General features: G+C 32.6%; 1 protein-coding gene across 1 annotated transcript in view; it reads left to right on the top strand.

The window, feature by feature from the left end:
• The window catches only part of LOC115874818 (sodium-dependent serotonin transporter), an 88,069-nt gene that overhangs the window by 33,824 nt on the left and 39,173 nt on the right, over positions 1 to 15,072 (top strand). The window contains exon 4 of the mRNA XM_030890117.1: positions 10,461 to 10,595. Coding sequence (XP_030745977.1) covers positions 10,461 to 10,595 — 135 coding nt within the window. The remainder of the gene's footprint in view (positions 1 to 10,460; positions 10,596 to 15,072) is intronic.

The following is a 15,072-nucleotide window of genomic DNA, read 5'->3' as shown; positions in this document are numbered from 1 at the left end:
CGGACTTACAATACATATTTAAGAAGAAAGTAAGATATATGAGAAAACGTAACAGATGAAACACATAGTATTATACAAAAAAAGACATAAAGCTATATGTAGTTTGCACAAAATTCTGTTAGTAATAACGAAAAATAGTAGTTAAATATAATATTTTTATCTACGTTAGTCAGTTAAGAAGCTCTTAACTCATGCATTTTGAGTGAGTTACCATTTTCATTACCGCACTCCTTGTCTAGATGACTACCAAAGAGAAAAAAATATTTTGTAAAACATTTATTTTGCACTAAATATCTACTAAATACAAATAAACTGTTCTATTATTAGAATGTGTTCTATTATTTATATAAGTATCTATTATGAAACTAAAATTCAAGACCACTCACTCATTGTAAAATAAATACCAAACCTTACCTCAATTATATTTCATAACTTAATTGTTTATGAGTAACACTTCTTTCCAACAGACATACTCGGCGTATATGAAAAATGTTGCGTCTGGGGTTGGAACTTTATTTTTCACAATTAGTTACTCATTTTACTACCGCTGTAATAGATTATATTTTGCTTAGATATATTATCTTCATTAAGTAGTATACATGAAAGTTTTTAAAACAGTTTTTTTTCTACACACATTTTCCTAGAAACTTAAAAACCGGCAACACTTTATCCCGCTTTTTATTTTGTCTTTTTGTCTGTCAACCGGTCATCTATATTTATTTCTGTCGCATGCATTAAAATACAGACCACGCAAATGAAGTGACCAGGGCTGTATACGACTACGCTATACAGGGTGCAACAAATTCGATGGTTAGATCGAGATGGTTAAATTGGGGCAAAGTTGCATCTTGGGCTGTTCACCAAGATGCCATTAAAAAAGTTTTAAAAATTTCAAGAATTGCTGTTTTTTGAAAAAAAAAACGGATTTTTTTGAAAATCAATTTTATTTTTTCCTGTCGTTATTTTTTAGAAAATGAAAAAACTAATTGCACATTCTTATGGCTACTTTATTAGGACTATCTGACAGTATTTTTAGATTTTCAAATTAGCTGATAATGTGTGAGATGCAGAGACCAACTTCATTTTTTTAAATACGGACCTGCATTTTTTATTTCAGATTTTGAAAGAACTCGGTCTCCAATGATATGCACACTTTATACTTTTTTTTTTGTTTTGTGTACCTTAACAACAACAAAACTATTTAATTATTATTTAAAATAATTTCAAGTCCGATTCTGGGTTTTTAAATTATTTAATCTGATTATATTCAACGCAACAATATTGATCAGCGCTAATTAATACTGAATAAGAAAATCGAGCCAACTGAAAGATTGAAATAAATAATATCCAGATCAGCAATTTCAAGATATTATTTTTAACTTTTTTAATGTGAATTTGAAATCTGAGCATAATATTAATCGTAGTTATTATAAATAAATCAACTTCTACAAACTAGGTTCTAATGCTCTACATGTTCGAATGGGTTACCACCTATTGCAAAAATTTATTATTCGTTCAATTTTATTTATAGTTCTTTGAACATATCTTCTTCTTATACTTCCGAATGCATTTTGTACTCTTTATTGTAAATGTTGAAAATGTTGATTTCACTTTTATAAATGACATGAAGCAATCCCCTCCTAAAAAATTAAAAAAAAATAAAAAGTAAAAAGAAAATTGTTTTGCTTGCCGTAAAGGGGGGAACCAAGCTCCACTCCCACAACCGGTTTCTGGGCCTACCCTTCATCAGGTGGGCTGTCCAGGGGCTGGGTTTACGGCAAGCAAAACAATTTTCTTTTTACTTTTTATTTTTTTTTAATTTTTTCTCTACTTTCGATTTTTCGAAATTAGAAAGAATACACAGCTAAAGGCAAGAAAATATTATTTATTAATATACACTAAAGCTGTAAGAATTTTGTTCATTTCATATTATATTATATTTATATTATTTTTAATTTTTTATTGCATTTGATTTTCCGTATTCAATGTTTTACCCCACGTCATTGTTAAGTTTGAAGACTTATCAATATTGTAACGATGATTTAATATTAAAAAAAAACAGGACTTGAAATTAGTTTAAATGTCCGAAACAAAAAAAAAGTATAAAGTGTGGCATATCATTGTATTCAGGAGAACGAGTTCTTTAAAAAATTGAAATTAAAAATTCGGGTCCGTATTTAAAAAAATTAAGTTGGTATCTCACAAATTATCAGCTAATTTGAAAATCTAAAGATACTCTATCAGATAGCCCTAATAAAGTGGCTATCAGAATGTGGAATTAGTTTTTTGATGTTCTAAAAAGTAATGACAGGAAAAAATAAAATTGATTTTAAATCCGTTTTTTCCAAAAAAACTCAGCGATCCTTTAAAATTTCAAAAGCTTTTTTGATGACATCTTGGTGAACATCCCAAGGCGCAACTTTACCCCAATTTAACCATCTTCGTATCTATTACATTTACCGAGATACTAACGCTCGTACCTCGAGTTTGTAGCACCCTGATAATGCTCGACACTGTAAGAAGAAGAATATCTAACAGTATTCTCTATTTTGTAGTTTACTGCGTAGCCAATTCCTTGTATTCATTTTTTGACTTTAACTCAAATTAGATTCCACGGTTCGTATCGACAAGACGGCTTCGTTTGCCCTTCAGCTGCGTTCGCAAATTAGTTCTCGGTGTCGCATAGGAAAAAATGGCCCGATCTCGTCGATTTTCTAAGTAGATTAAAGCGAACTCCGCCTCGCACCGCTTCGTGTGAATACGGCCTAACGAAGTCCCGGAAACTCCGGTCTTCGAGCAGAGCAAACGTCAAATTAATTAGTTTGTATTAGACGCTTCTTGGAGGAAAAGTTTATGTTTTTATATAAATGGTTGTCTTAAGAGTTATGCTTTGAGAGTTGATAATTTCTATAATTTATTTTTTAAAACGGATGTACAGGGTGGTCGAAATTGGTCTATTTCCTGACTAGATAGAGCAAAACCGACATAGAAGTCATGAGTTCGATTTCTGAGACACGTTTAATGGCGTACACCGCCTGTTGATATTTTCAGTGCCAACTGAGATAGGGGGGGTCTTTTTGAATTTTTTACCATTTGGAAAATTGCCCATAACTTTTGTATTTCGCGGAATAATAAAATTCTGTAAAAACATATCTATCTTGTAAAACGTCTATACATGCTCTTTTTGTCAGAAATAATAAAAAATATAACTTTTTAAATGGAAATCATAGTTGGCTATGAACTTAAAAAAATTTTTGGCGTTTAACCCTTTCCAACGATATAAAGTTATGTGTATTTATTTCTAAGAATGAGAGAAATATAAAGTTTTTTATCTTTGTATCGAAGCGGGCCTTGATTTTGTGTTGACTTATTTGCCTAATTATTTTTATCACAATTTAATATTCTATATTATTATTTATCTGCGTAATTAACTTTTGAAAAGGTAAATTAACATTCTATATTAGTATAAGTAATTACAATTGAAATCGATACAATAAACAAGGAATAAAACTAAAAAAAAGTATTTTTTGAGTGACGAATATAGTTTTCTAAAAAAAATCATCAAAGATGTTCAAACTGAGCACCCCCTTGTTGAATATACAATGAACATCTTTTGCGCACAGAGTTAGAACACTTTATTAGGCGAACTGGTGTAATAAGTCCAAAAGCTTGCCTAGTAGCTTTCTGTAATTCTTCTTTCGTCCGAATGGTTCTTCTCTTATATATAAGGCCTTTTAATTTCCCTCATAAAAAAAGTCGAAAGGAGTTCCATCACAGGACCTAGCAGGCCAAGATATGGGATCCGTTGTTCCAATCCAATTCTCTCTAAATTCTCCATTTAATAGTGGAGTTGGAACCCCCTGGCTTTTTAATTGTAAATGGTAATACTAATATAGAGTGTTGATTTACCTTTCCAAAAGTCTTTAATAATGCAGATAAATATTGATATAGAATATTAAATTGTGATAAAAAATAATTAGGCAACTATAAACACAAAATCTAGGCCCGCTTCGATACAAAGATAAAAAACTTAATATTTCTCTCATTTTTAGAAATAAATACACATAACTTGATATCATTGGAAAGGGTTAAACGCCAGCATTTTTTTAAGTTCATAGCCAACTATAATTTCCATTTAAAAAATTATATTTTTTATTATTTCTGACTAAAAAAGCAAGTATAGAAAAAAACTGACTACGCCACTGGATTGTGCTTAAAAAAGTGCCTTAAGAACGTTATAACAGAATTTTATTATTCCGGGAAATACAAAAGTTATGGGCAATTTTCCAAATGGTAAAAAATTCAAAAAGACTGTATCTGGGTTGGCAGTGAAAATATGAAGAGGCGGTTTAGGCCATTAAACGTTTCTCAGAAATCGAGCCCATGACATCTATGTCGGTTTTGCTCTATCTAGTCAGGAAATGGGTTTTCTCTGTTAAAACAGACCAATTTTGATCACCCTGTACAGTGTGTCCCATTTTGGTTGAAATTATATGGTATCTCCGTTAGTTTATCTTTTTATATAAATGATTGTCTTAAGGGTTATGCTTTGAGACTAGATAATTTTTATAAAGTGTCCCATTTTGGTTGGAATTATTCGGTTGTAGTTATATCTCCGTTATTAGTGAAGATAGAACGATGCGATTAGCACAAATCTATCCGACTTTTTTTTATAACTGTGCATATTAAATATTTTCCAGTAAAATTTTTGCTATGTATACCTATCATAAATATGCGTTCAACTGTAAATAATATGCAAAATATAAACAAAAACCTCACATTTGTATGAAAAAAGATTTAAAAACTCTATGTTTACGTGTTTCTCTGAGGTTTTATAAAGTAATATGAAAAGATGAAAGGACTTAATTTTTACGCGTTATTAACTTCTTTTAAAAGCGTTAATTCTTGATCCATCCTTTGTTCACTTTCATTTCCTGTTTTACCGTCAACATAAAATCATCATAACATGCGTAACAGTAACTTTTCAGTTGCTGTACCAGGTTCATAATTATTTTATTAATATTATCATTTCATTTTGTTGTATAAAAACACAGAAATCTTTCAAAATTGGAAAAAAAATATTTTGTGCTTAAATTTTGAGAACAACTGGATTTTTTGGGTGTTTTTGTTCCTCTAAATTTAATGTACTACACATTTACCTCTATATTATCAGGATAATTATATTTGTTGACTAAAAATTTTAAAAAATTCCAAAAATTCAGAATTTTCAACATTTTTTTTCGCGAAAAAAACCTCATACACATGTTTCTGGGATCGAAATATGCAGGGTGTTTCAAAAAACATGTGCCATGTCTCGTAGGAAGATTCCTTACGTAAAAATAAGATTTATTTTTTATATCAACATAGCCAATTCTGCTTTGGTTCGTAGCTACAGGGTGTTAAAGTCTTAATAATCTCAGCCCCGGATCTACAATTTTTTCGAACCGGGGCAAAAAATTGATTGCAGCGCCCCCTCTCTCCAGCGTTTGCAATAAATTAGTTTAAAAAACTTACAAATATCTAGATATAGGTAGGCATTTTTCGTAAACGGGTCAGAATTAGCCCTTAAGCTTCATTCAGAACCTCCGAATTAGTGGAATAAATTAGTGGTTTCAATTAGCGTAGAAGTTTGTTCTTTTAATTTCAATGTAGGCATTCAGAACGTCTAAATTAGTGATAACCATTTTCAATAAGTAAAGAAACTTTTAAGTTTTCCACTAATTATACTTCAAATTTTGCGGGAAATGTCATTTTGCCCATTGATTAGCATCCGTCAAGAGAAATCGTAGTTAGAAATCAAAAGTTTATTGTTTTATAAGCTAAATATTTGGCTTTCTTTATGGATACAACTGACTACCGCAAGCTGTTGCTAGGATATTCTATTAATTTTAATTGTGTTTTTTAAACATTGTGAATGATCGTAAACTAAAAAGTAAAAAGTGTACTTATTGAAACCGCCAATTTATTCCACTAATTGCGAGGTTCTGAATGAAACTTTAGAATGTGTTTAAAAACTAACTGGGTGTTTTAAAATAAAATCTTTGAATAAGAAGACTAAGGAAGGAGCATATCAAAAATCTTAGGTCCACCGCGATGGGCCTCAAATATGGCAGACTTAATTTCCGGTTTATCAGTGCCGTTCTAATTTTATTTAAAAAATGTAAAACTATGATGTGGGGTAGACGTGGAGTAGACTCAATATTTTTTTTTATTTTACGTTGTGAATAAATGTTGGTAGTTATTAAAATTGTTATAAAAATATAAAATTCTAATAAAAATAGATAAGTTATAATAATTATTTATAACCATAAACATCCGATACGCTACTGAAGCAGGTAAGTCAAATTGACGTATCTAAATTCTTTGACATCTAATCTTTGACAAGTAGTAAATAAAAGCAAAAGTGCAAGAAAAAAAATATAATTAGTTAATTTAAGTGAATTTCATAAATGATCGGTTTACTACACGTATGTATATTATATAGTCACTTACTAGCGAAAAGTTGTTCCATAATTTCACTCGATTTTTGCCGAGATCTACCGCACGCTACACAACCAACTATTTTAGAGTCTTTTTCGATAAATCGCGATAGTGTCACTGTTAATTTAAGTTCTGCCACAATTTCCATCTAGATTTACTACCTTTATACAACTATCAGTAGTAGAATAAATAATAAATAACATAAAATAAGCTCCGTAAAGACTGACAAATCCACAAAATTTCAAATCAAATTCAAATGTGTCAAATGAATCGTCAAACAGAACTGTCAAAGATCCCCACCCTAGAGTCCTTTTTCCGCCCACCATGCATGAATACATGGATAGCATTATGCTCCTTCCTTAGTCTTCTTATTCAGAGAATAAAATGAATACTTGATAGAAGAACGTAAAGTGCATACTAGGCGCTTTGTGGAGCATTTTTTTAAATTTTCAACCGTGTTATATTATGATTTTGGCGCCCCTTGATATTGGCGCCCGGGGCAGGTGCCCCGGTTTGCCCGCCCCTTAGATCCGGGGCTGAATAATCTTTAGATTTATTATAATTTTTAATCTAATTATCTTTTTTTTTCAATTACTTTTAGTGATTCGAATGAAATTTTGAGGGTTAAAGTTACTCTAAAATGCCCAATTTATATATATATATATATATATATATATATATATATATATATATTTCATATATATATATATATATATATATATATATATATACCTATATTTAAAAAATTCTAGCTCTGGCTGCCTTCCTTCCATCAACCGGGTCCTCCATTCGTCTCGATCATCCCATGTTCCCTCTCGTAGTCCTCTCCGATGCATAGACTCGTCCACTTCATCTCGCCATGATCTTCTTGGCCGCCCTCGCTTTCTTCTTCCAATCGGGCTCCACTCTGTCACTCTGTTAATCCATCTATTTTCCGCCCTTCTAACATGACCGTACCATACCAATCTTTTCGTTTCTATGTACTTTAAGACGTCGGTCTTTCTCCCCATTCTTCTTCTTATTTCCTCATTCGTGACTCGGTCTCTTCTGGTTAGTCCACAGCATCTTCTCCAATACATCATTTCGGTGGCCAGAATTTTTCTTTGGTTGTTTTTGTTTATGACCCATACTTCTGCTGCATATGTCATGATACTCTGAATAATTGTTTCATATATCAATGTTTTAGTCTTTTTCCTGATATTTCTATCCCAGATAACGGAGTGCAGTTGTTGTATACAGGATCTTGTCTGTCCAAGTCTGACATTTATATCTTCTTCCGTAGTTGCGTTTTTCGATAGTGTAAATCCCAGGTATTTAAAGTTATTGGTTCCCTTTATTTCCAGGTGGTCTTCTATTTGTAAATCAGCTGTATCTTCCTCTGTTGTCATGTACATGGTTTTCTTCAGGTTTATTTCTAGTCCTACTTTTTCATACTCTTCATTTAGCTTCCTGAGCATATAACTTAGATCTTCCTCATCCTGGGCCATCACCACCTGGTCATCTGCAAAGCAGAGCGTGTAAAGATGTTCATTTCTTAGAGGGATTCCCATACCTTCACATTTGCGTTTCCAGGTTGTCAGTGCATGTTCCAGAAATATTTTAAATAATGTTGGCGATGTTGGACATCCCTGGAGCAGCCCCTTCGATGTTGTTAAGCTGTTTACTATCTTGTTCCCTACTTTTATGTGTATTTTGTTGTTCCTATATAAAGTCTTCATTGCATTTGTGAGTGTTATCGGTATGTCCAGTCTTTCCATCGCTTTCCATAGTTCTTTCCTGGGTACAGTGTCATAGGCCTTCTTTAAATCGATGAATGCTAAGTGTACTGGTTTGTTCTTTGCTTTTTTTTTCTCCAATAATTGTTGGATCGTGTAAATATGATCTATGCATGATCTCCCTGCTGTAAAACCTGCTTGTTCTTCTCCGATTTTTCCTTGTATGTTCTGTTCTAATTTGTCTCTCAGTACTCTACCATATAGCCTCCCCATGGTTGCTATGACACTGATCCCTCGATAGTTATCGCACTGTCTTCTATCTCCTTTTTTGAAAATCGATGTTAGCTGTGCTTCCTTCCATTCGTCTGGTATGTTATGTCCATTTATTGCTTTCCCAAACATTCCATGTATGATTCTGAATAATTTTTCTGTGCCGCATTTTATGAGCTCTGGTGCGATGTCCCCTGGTCCTCCTGCTTTTTTGTTTTTTATTGTTTTAATTGCCTTTCGTATATCTTCTATTGTTATAGGTATATGTTGTGCTCTAGGTTGTCCCTCTTCTTCTTGTCTTTCCTCTATAAACTTTTGTCTTGTTTCCGTGAGTAAATCTTTGTAGTGATCTTTCCACTTCTCAGGTTCAATGTATGATATGTATGATCTTTCTTTCCTATCGGATCTCAATTCCTTAATCACTCTCCATGCTTCTGATCTTCTAGCTCCACCGATATATTGGTCCAAGTTCTGGCAGGTTTTTTCCCAATTTTCGTTTTTCTCTCTGTTTACCATCCCTTTAACGTCTCTGTTTTTTTCTCTATATTTTTTGTAGTCATCTTCATTCCTGGTACTCAGCCATTTATTGTACAGTTGTTTTTTACATTTAATTTCGTTAATCGTCGTTTCACTAAGATTGTATTCGAAAGGTCGTTGTTTTCCTTCTACTTCTCCGAGGGCTTCCATCCCTGCCTGTAGCATACTTTCTTTGATGTGCTGGTATGTGTCTTCCATGTTATCATCGTATCTAAATTCTATGAGTTTCTGGTCAAGTCTTGTTTGGTATATTATTAAATATTATAACTATTAGTCCAACCTATAATATAATAAATAATTATAATAAATAATTATATTATTTATTATAATTATTTATTATATTATAATTAAAAAAAAAATAATTTTTTTACAATAATATAATAAATAATTATATTATTAAATATTATTACTATTAGTCCAACCTACAGCAATTTCAAATAAAAAAATAATGGTATTTAAGCTAATTACAAAAAACCTAATTTTAAAAGTCTTAACATCGTGTAACTCTAAAATTATGCATTTCCATACCCACGTTTATAGGAAGTTTTTTTCATATTTTTTAATGAAGAATCAATGAGTACTTATTTAATTTTTTCGCAAGGTAATGATATTAAAATTTTTTAAAGGTTGCTATTAGACTCGGATCAAGGCAAATTAATAAATTTGCGCTTATCTCATCAAGGAGGCCGAAATCGACGAAATATCATGAGGCAACTTTTAATCGGCACTAAACTGCTTACACTATTTTACTAACAACAGAAAAAAAGTCAGTGGCGTATATGCTTTATTTAGAAAAATATTCTAGTGATAACCCATATGCAAGTCCCTGGTGAATATGTCAATACTTTTATAACTTTATGTCGCATTTATAGTAATTTTTACCCTCAAAATTTTATTCGAAACGCTAAAAGTACTTGGAAGAAAATGATAATAAATCGAAAAAATATTAAAACTTTAATACCCTGTAGCTACGAAACAAAGCAGAATCGGACTTACGTTGATATGAAAAATAAATCTTATTTTTACGTGAGGAATCTCCCCACGAGAGATGGCACATGTTTTTTGAAACACCCTGTGTACCACCCCTAGAAATATTTGCACTTAAGACTCAACCTTATATTAACAAACCTTAATAGAAAATCCTTTACTTTAATAGAAAAATTACCGTTTATTTTAAATAGGTTATTACAGAATTCTAATTTTAGCTCCAATATCATCCACCAAAAGTCCGACTACTTATATACATTTTCCCTGAAAATCCACTTTAAAGGACAGGAAAAAAGGCTGGATTTTGAGTCTGCAAAAGAGTAGATAAGTGGCGTTTTGAGGATTATGTTTCTCCTCGCCTCTTTGCATACGTTGAACCGCTAAATTTTCTGAAAAACTCAATTTGTATCTATATTTTCGTTAAATTTTCCGGCAGCCAAGACGGATCGTAAACGGGATTTTATTTTGCAGGGGCCTTCCTCATCCCCTACACGATAATGCTGGTGTTCGGCGGGTTGCCGCTCTTCTATATGGAGCTGGCTCTGGGGCAGTTCCATCGCAGCGGATGTTTAACTATTTGGAAAAGGATATGTCCGGCTTTAAAAGGTAATAAATTTATTTTCCTTTCTATAATTTTGTATTTAGCGCTATGTTTATGATGCTGTTTAGTTTTGTGACCCCAAAAAGATCTTCTTTCATAAATTAAACTTTTTAATATTTTATAATACTCTTGTTTTATTTTTACATAATATTTCTAATACTGCCTACCCTGGCTGCTATAACTGCCTGTATACGTTTGTTTATACTGTCATTGAGGCTGCATATATCATATTGCGTTATGTTTTCCCAATCTTCTTTAAGGACCAAGCGAAATTCATTTAATGAAGCTGGTAACTCTTCGCGACCTCTAACCCTCCTGTTAAGCATTTCCCAAACGTCGAACATGATGGGCAGTTCATAGTGGTATATAGTTCACAATAATCACCGAAGCTGCCTTGTCATATTGAAAAAAACTTATGAAAAAAAAAATAAATTATTATAATTGAAAAAATTGCAAATTGTTGGTGGCAAGTTTATTTCGCTCTTAAAAACTAACCAACGCATGTATTGACATTATACAAAAACCAAAATGCTCAGGAGACATGGTTCTGACCCTAAAATTATATATCAGGAAAATTTACACACGAAATTATTGCACAGGGTGTGTCAAAGTTAGGGTAAAAAAACAACCCCTCGTTTAACCCTGTATAATATGCCAAATACTAAAGTTTATAATAAACTGAGTTTACAAATTAAAGTTGATATATAATTATATACAGCTTGCTAAAAAATTCATGAAACTAGGGCTAAAGTAACAAAAATATAACAGTTTAAATTTGACTAGAATTTTCTTCGTTGCGTTTTTTTGCATATGAGTCTAGTTGGGATAAATACGAATAATAATTGATGATATTCTTAAACAAATTTATTGAAAGGAATCCTTAACAATTCAATAGTGAGTTGCACCTCCACGTTAGTTTTAACATTCTGTAACTCTTCGTGGTATGCTGCCATTCAGATTAATACTAATATTAGCCTGGGACAATGTTACCTCGTAGTTCCCTCGTCGTGTCACGAGGGAACATATGTCACTCATAATACGAATAAATAAATAAATAAATAAATGCCTTTATTGTCAAAAACTTTTTCAATTTGTAGACAAAGGTAAACTAAACAAACAAAGTAAAAAAACAAGGTACACAAACAAACAAACAAAAGATAATACAAAACATTATACAAATAATATTGTCAGTCTTATTGTTTAAAATAAACATTTATAAATGTTTACAATGTCAAAGAAGAAAAAAATAAAAATAATATTCAAAAATATTTAGTTAGTTTATAGTAAATATCAATAATAACTTCTAAATAAATTTATTTCGATGTCATTAGTAAATATAGCAATAGCAAACATTAGATCAGTGTTTACAAGATCAAATTCGATTTTCAAAATATAATTCATTTACGGCGTAGAAAGCCTTGTCTAGTAAATAAGAGTTCAATGCTTTGCGAAATGAAAAAATGATGTTATGGATTTGACTTCAAATGGCAGGTGATTGTGCATTTTTTTCGAGTTGTATAATATTGAACTTTTAACTAACTCTGAGCGTGGGGTAGGTAGATAAAGATCTTGCTCCGCGTTCCTGAGTGGATAAGTGTGAGATGGCCTTTCTTGAGAAGCTGATACATGTTTACGTATTAGGCAAACGGATTCAAATATAAATAAGGAAGGAAGAGTCAATATTTTTAATTCTTTAAAAAAGTCCCGGCAATGAGTTCTGCTGTTTAGTCCCAGTGAATATCGAACAGCTCTCTTCTGGAGCTTGAAAATGCGGCCAAATTGAGTCGCACAACACGTACTCCAGAATGGAAGGGCATACCTGAGGTGCGACTCTAAAAGTGCATAATAAACAGTTCTAGCCATTGACAAGTTAAGCTCCTTAGAAACAGACCTTAATGCAAAACAGGCAGAGCTCAATTTATTCGACAGAGCTTCGATATGTATGTCCCATTTCAGAGAATTGTCCACAACAAGCCCTAAGAATTTTACAGATTTTACGACGTCAATGGTGGTGTTGTTAAGTACAAAAGGCTGCAACGAGTTTATATACGACAAAGCTTTAGTTTTAGAAATGTTGAGACTCAGGAGGTTCGAATCGCACCAAGATTTAATGGTGATTAAATCATTTGATATAATCCTATGAAGTGCCGTGATGTCCTTGTTGCTCCAAGTGAAGCTAGTGTCGTCCGCAAAAAGACATATTTTGCTACTGATGTTTATGTTAGCAATGTCGTTAATAAAAAGAAGAAACAAAATAGGGCCTAGTACTGAGCCTTGCGGTACTCCACATTCTATTGGCTTGCTAGAAGACAACGTGGTATCCACTCTCACAAGTTGACTTCTGTTGCTCAGATACGACTTAAACCATTCGAGAGATGATCCCCTGAACCCATAGTGCTGCAGTTTATTAATTAGGATATTATGATTTACAAAATCGAACGCCTTAGAAAAATCAAAGAAAATCGTTGTTGTAGAATGATGGTTGTTTAAAGGCTGGAGTAAACTTTATTAAGGAGGGAAAACATAGCGTCATTTGTGGACTTGTTGCTTAGAAATCCAAATTGATATTCAGTAAGTATTTTGTACTTAAACAGAAAAGATACCAGCCTTCTTTTAACCAACCTTTCTATGATCTTAGATAGCGTTGGAAGGAGTGCAATTGGGCGATAGTTAGAAGCTTCATCTTTGTCTCCTACTTTATGCAGAGGAATGATTATCGCCGTCTTAAGGCTTAAGCATTAAGAAAAAATACCATTTGGGAACGACGCGACATGTTTATTAAAGTTGTTAGGTGATTCAGAGTGCTTTCTGGCAGATTCGAAAACATTTTAGTTGAATATAATAAACATTAAGTTAGCCCGTCGCCGTCGGTCCCAGAAGAGTATTTATTTTTGATGGTATTGATTGTACTGCGAAGCTCTTCTAAAACTACGGGCGAAAAAAAGAAACTGTGCAAGTTTACATTATCATTAGAGAGATATGAAAGTGAATCATGAGAAGGACATATGGTATTAGTTAAGTTTTTCGCTACATTTACAAAGTAATGGTTAAGGTTCTCAGGTGAGGTAGAGATATTGCTAGACGAAGAAGCTTTGTTTCTCAATTCATTCACAACAGACCATGTTTCTTTAGCAACATTACCAGAATTGACTATTCTCCTATTATAATAAAGGTCCTTAGCGGCTCTTATAGTCTTATGATAAATTTTTAGAAGAAGTGGAAGAAGACACTCTCTGAGAATTTTTTTTAAGTGAGATAATGAACGCATGTTTTTAGAAGATATGCGTAGACCTTTAGTGGTCCAAGGTTTATTATGCTTATTTTTGATAGGCCTAAGAGGAAAGGATTTGAACGCTCGACTGGTTAATGTTATATAATATATAATAATATAATATATTATATAATATATATAATAATTATTTGTTACGTTACAAAAAACTCTTTAGAATCTTGAGTGCATACGGTATACAACTAGTAAACACTGTATCACACAATTCTATCAATATAAACCTGCGTGTATCTCATATGTATATGTTAGAACTAGATAAACACTTAGGTTCACTTTAACATATTTGGTTTCTCATGTGTCTCCCTTGTAGAAACGTAATTTCATTTGGACGTGCTGTATGGGTAAGAGCTAGTATCCCAGTTTGTTGTTTTACATAAGTGGCTGAACTTTTGAGCATTCTTTTCTGAAAAAATACGGCATAATTTACGAGGGGCATTTTTGATTTTGCACTTTATCGAAAATTCAGTTAAAACTGCTTCATGATCAGAGAGACCCGAGCTAAAGACGTTGCAGGCGATGGAGTTAGCAGCAAAAGATGACACAACATAGTCTATAGTACTAGAACTGGTATTGGATATTCTGGTAGGTGAGCCTACATGCATGGCTATTCCAAAAGAATCAACAATGGACTGAAGAAACTCCTGAGCAGCACATACACTAAGAAAGTCAATATTAACATCACCACACATCATGAGGTGATGATATGTTACCTCATATCATCACCTCATGACATCACATTCCAGACATGTTCAATAGGCTGGCTACGGAAGAAGGGTTACATTAGTTGTCGGAGGAAGTGCCTGCAGTAACTGTGGTACATGCAGTAACCAATAGACATATACAGACGTATCTGTCTATGTCTATTGGTTAATGCCATACAAATCGCGAAAGATATAGCTATAACCGATATAAGGTCCAACGATTTCTTCTCTATACGAATTCCATAAATATAATGTCGTTAGGGTGGATAAAACATTCTTATTTGCCATCCTTGATGGAAAATTTTAATTCTAGAATTCTCCCTTTATACAGCTATTCAATACTTAAGTATTCTCCAAGTGTATAATGCCAATTATAGAGGCTTTTCCAGATTAAAACTTATAAGTTCCTTAAAGGGAGTCTTAAATATTTTCTCGTTCTTTTCTTTTTGTCTTAAATCTTTCCGATCGCTCGTCCTGAGAGAGCCGAACGAT

This window comes from Sitophilus oryzae, unplaced genomic scaffold, assembly GCF_002938485.1.
Source record: "Sitophilus oryzae breed Bouriz unplaced genomic scaffold, Soryzae_2.0 scaffold_1297_pilon_pilon, whole genome shotgun sequence".
NCBI classification, from domain to species: Eukaryota; Metazoa; Arthropoda; class Insecta; order Coleoptera; family Curculionidae; genus Sitophilus; species Sitophilus oryzae.
This window is presented reverse-complemented; position numbering and strand designations above follow the sequence as displayed.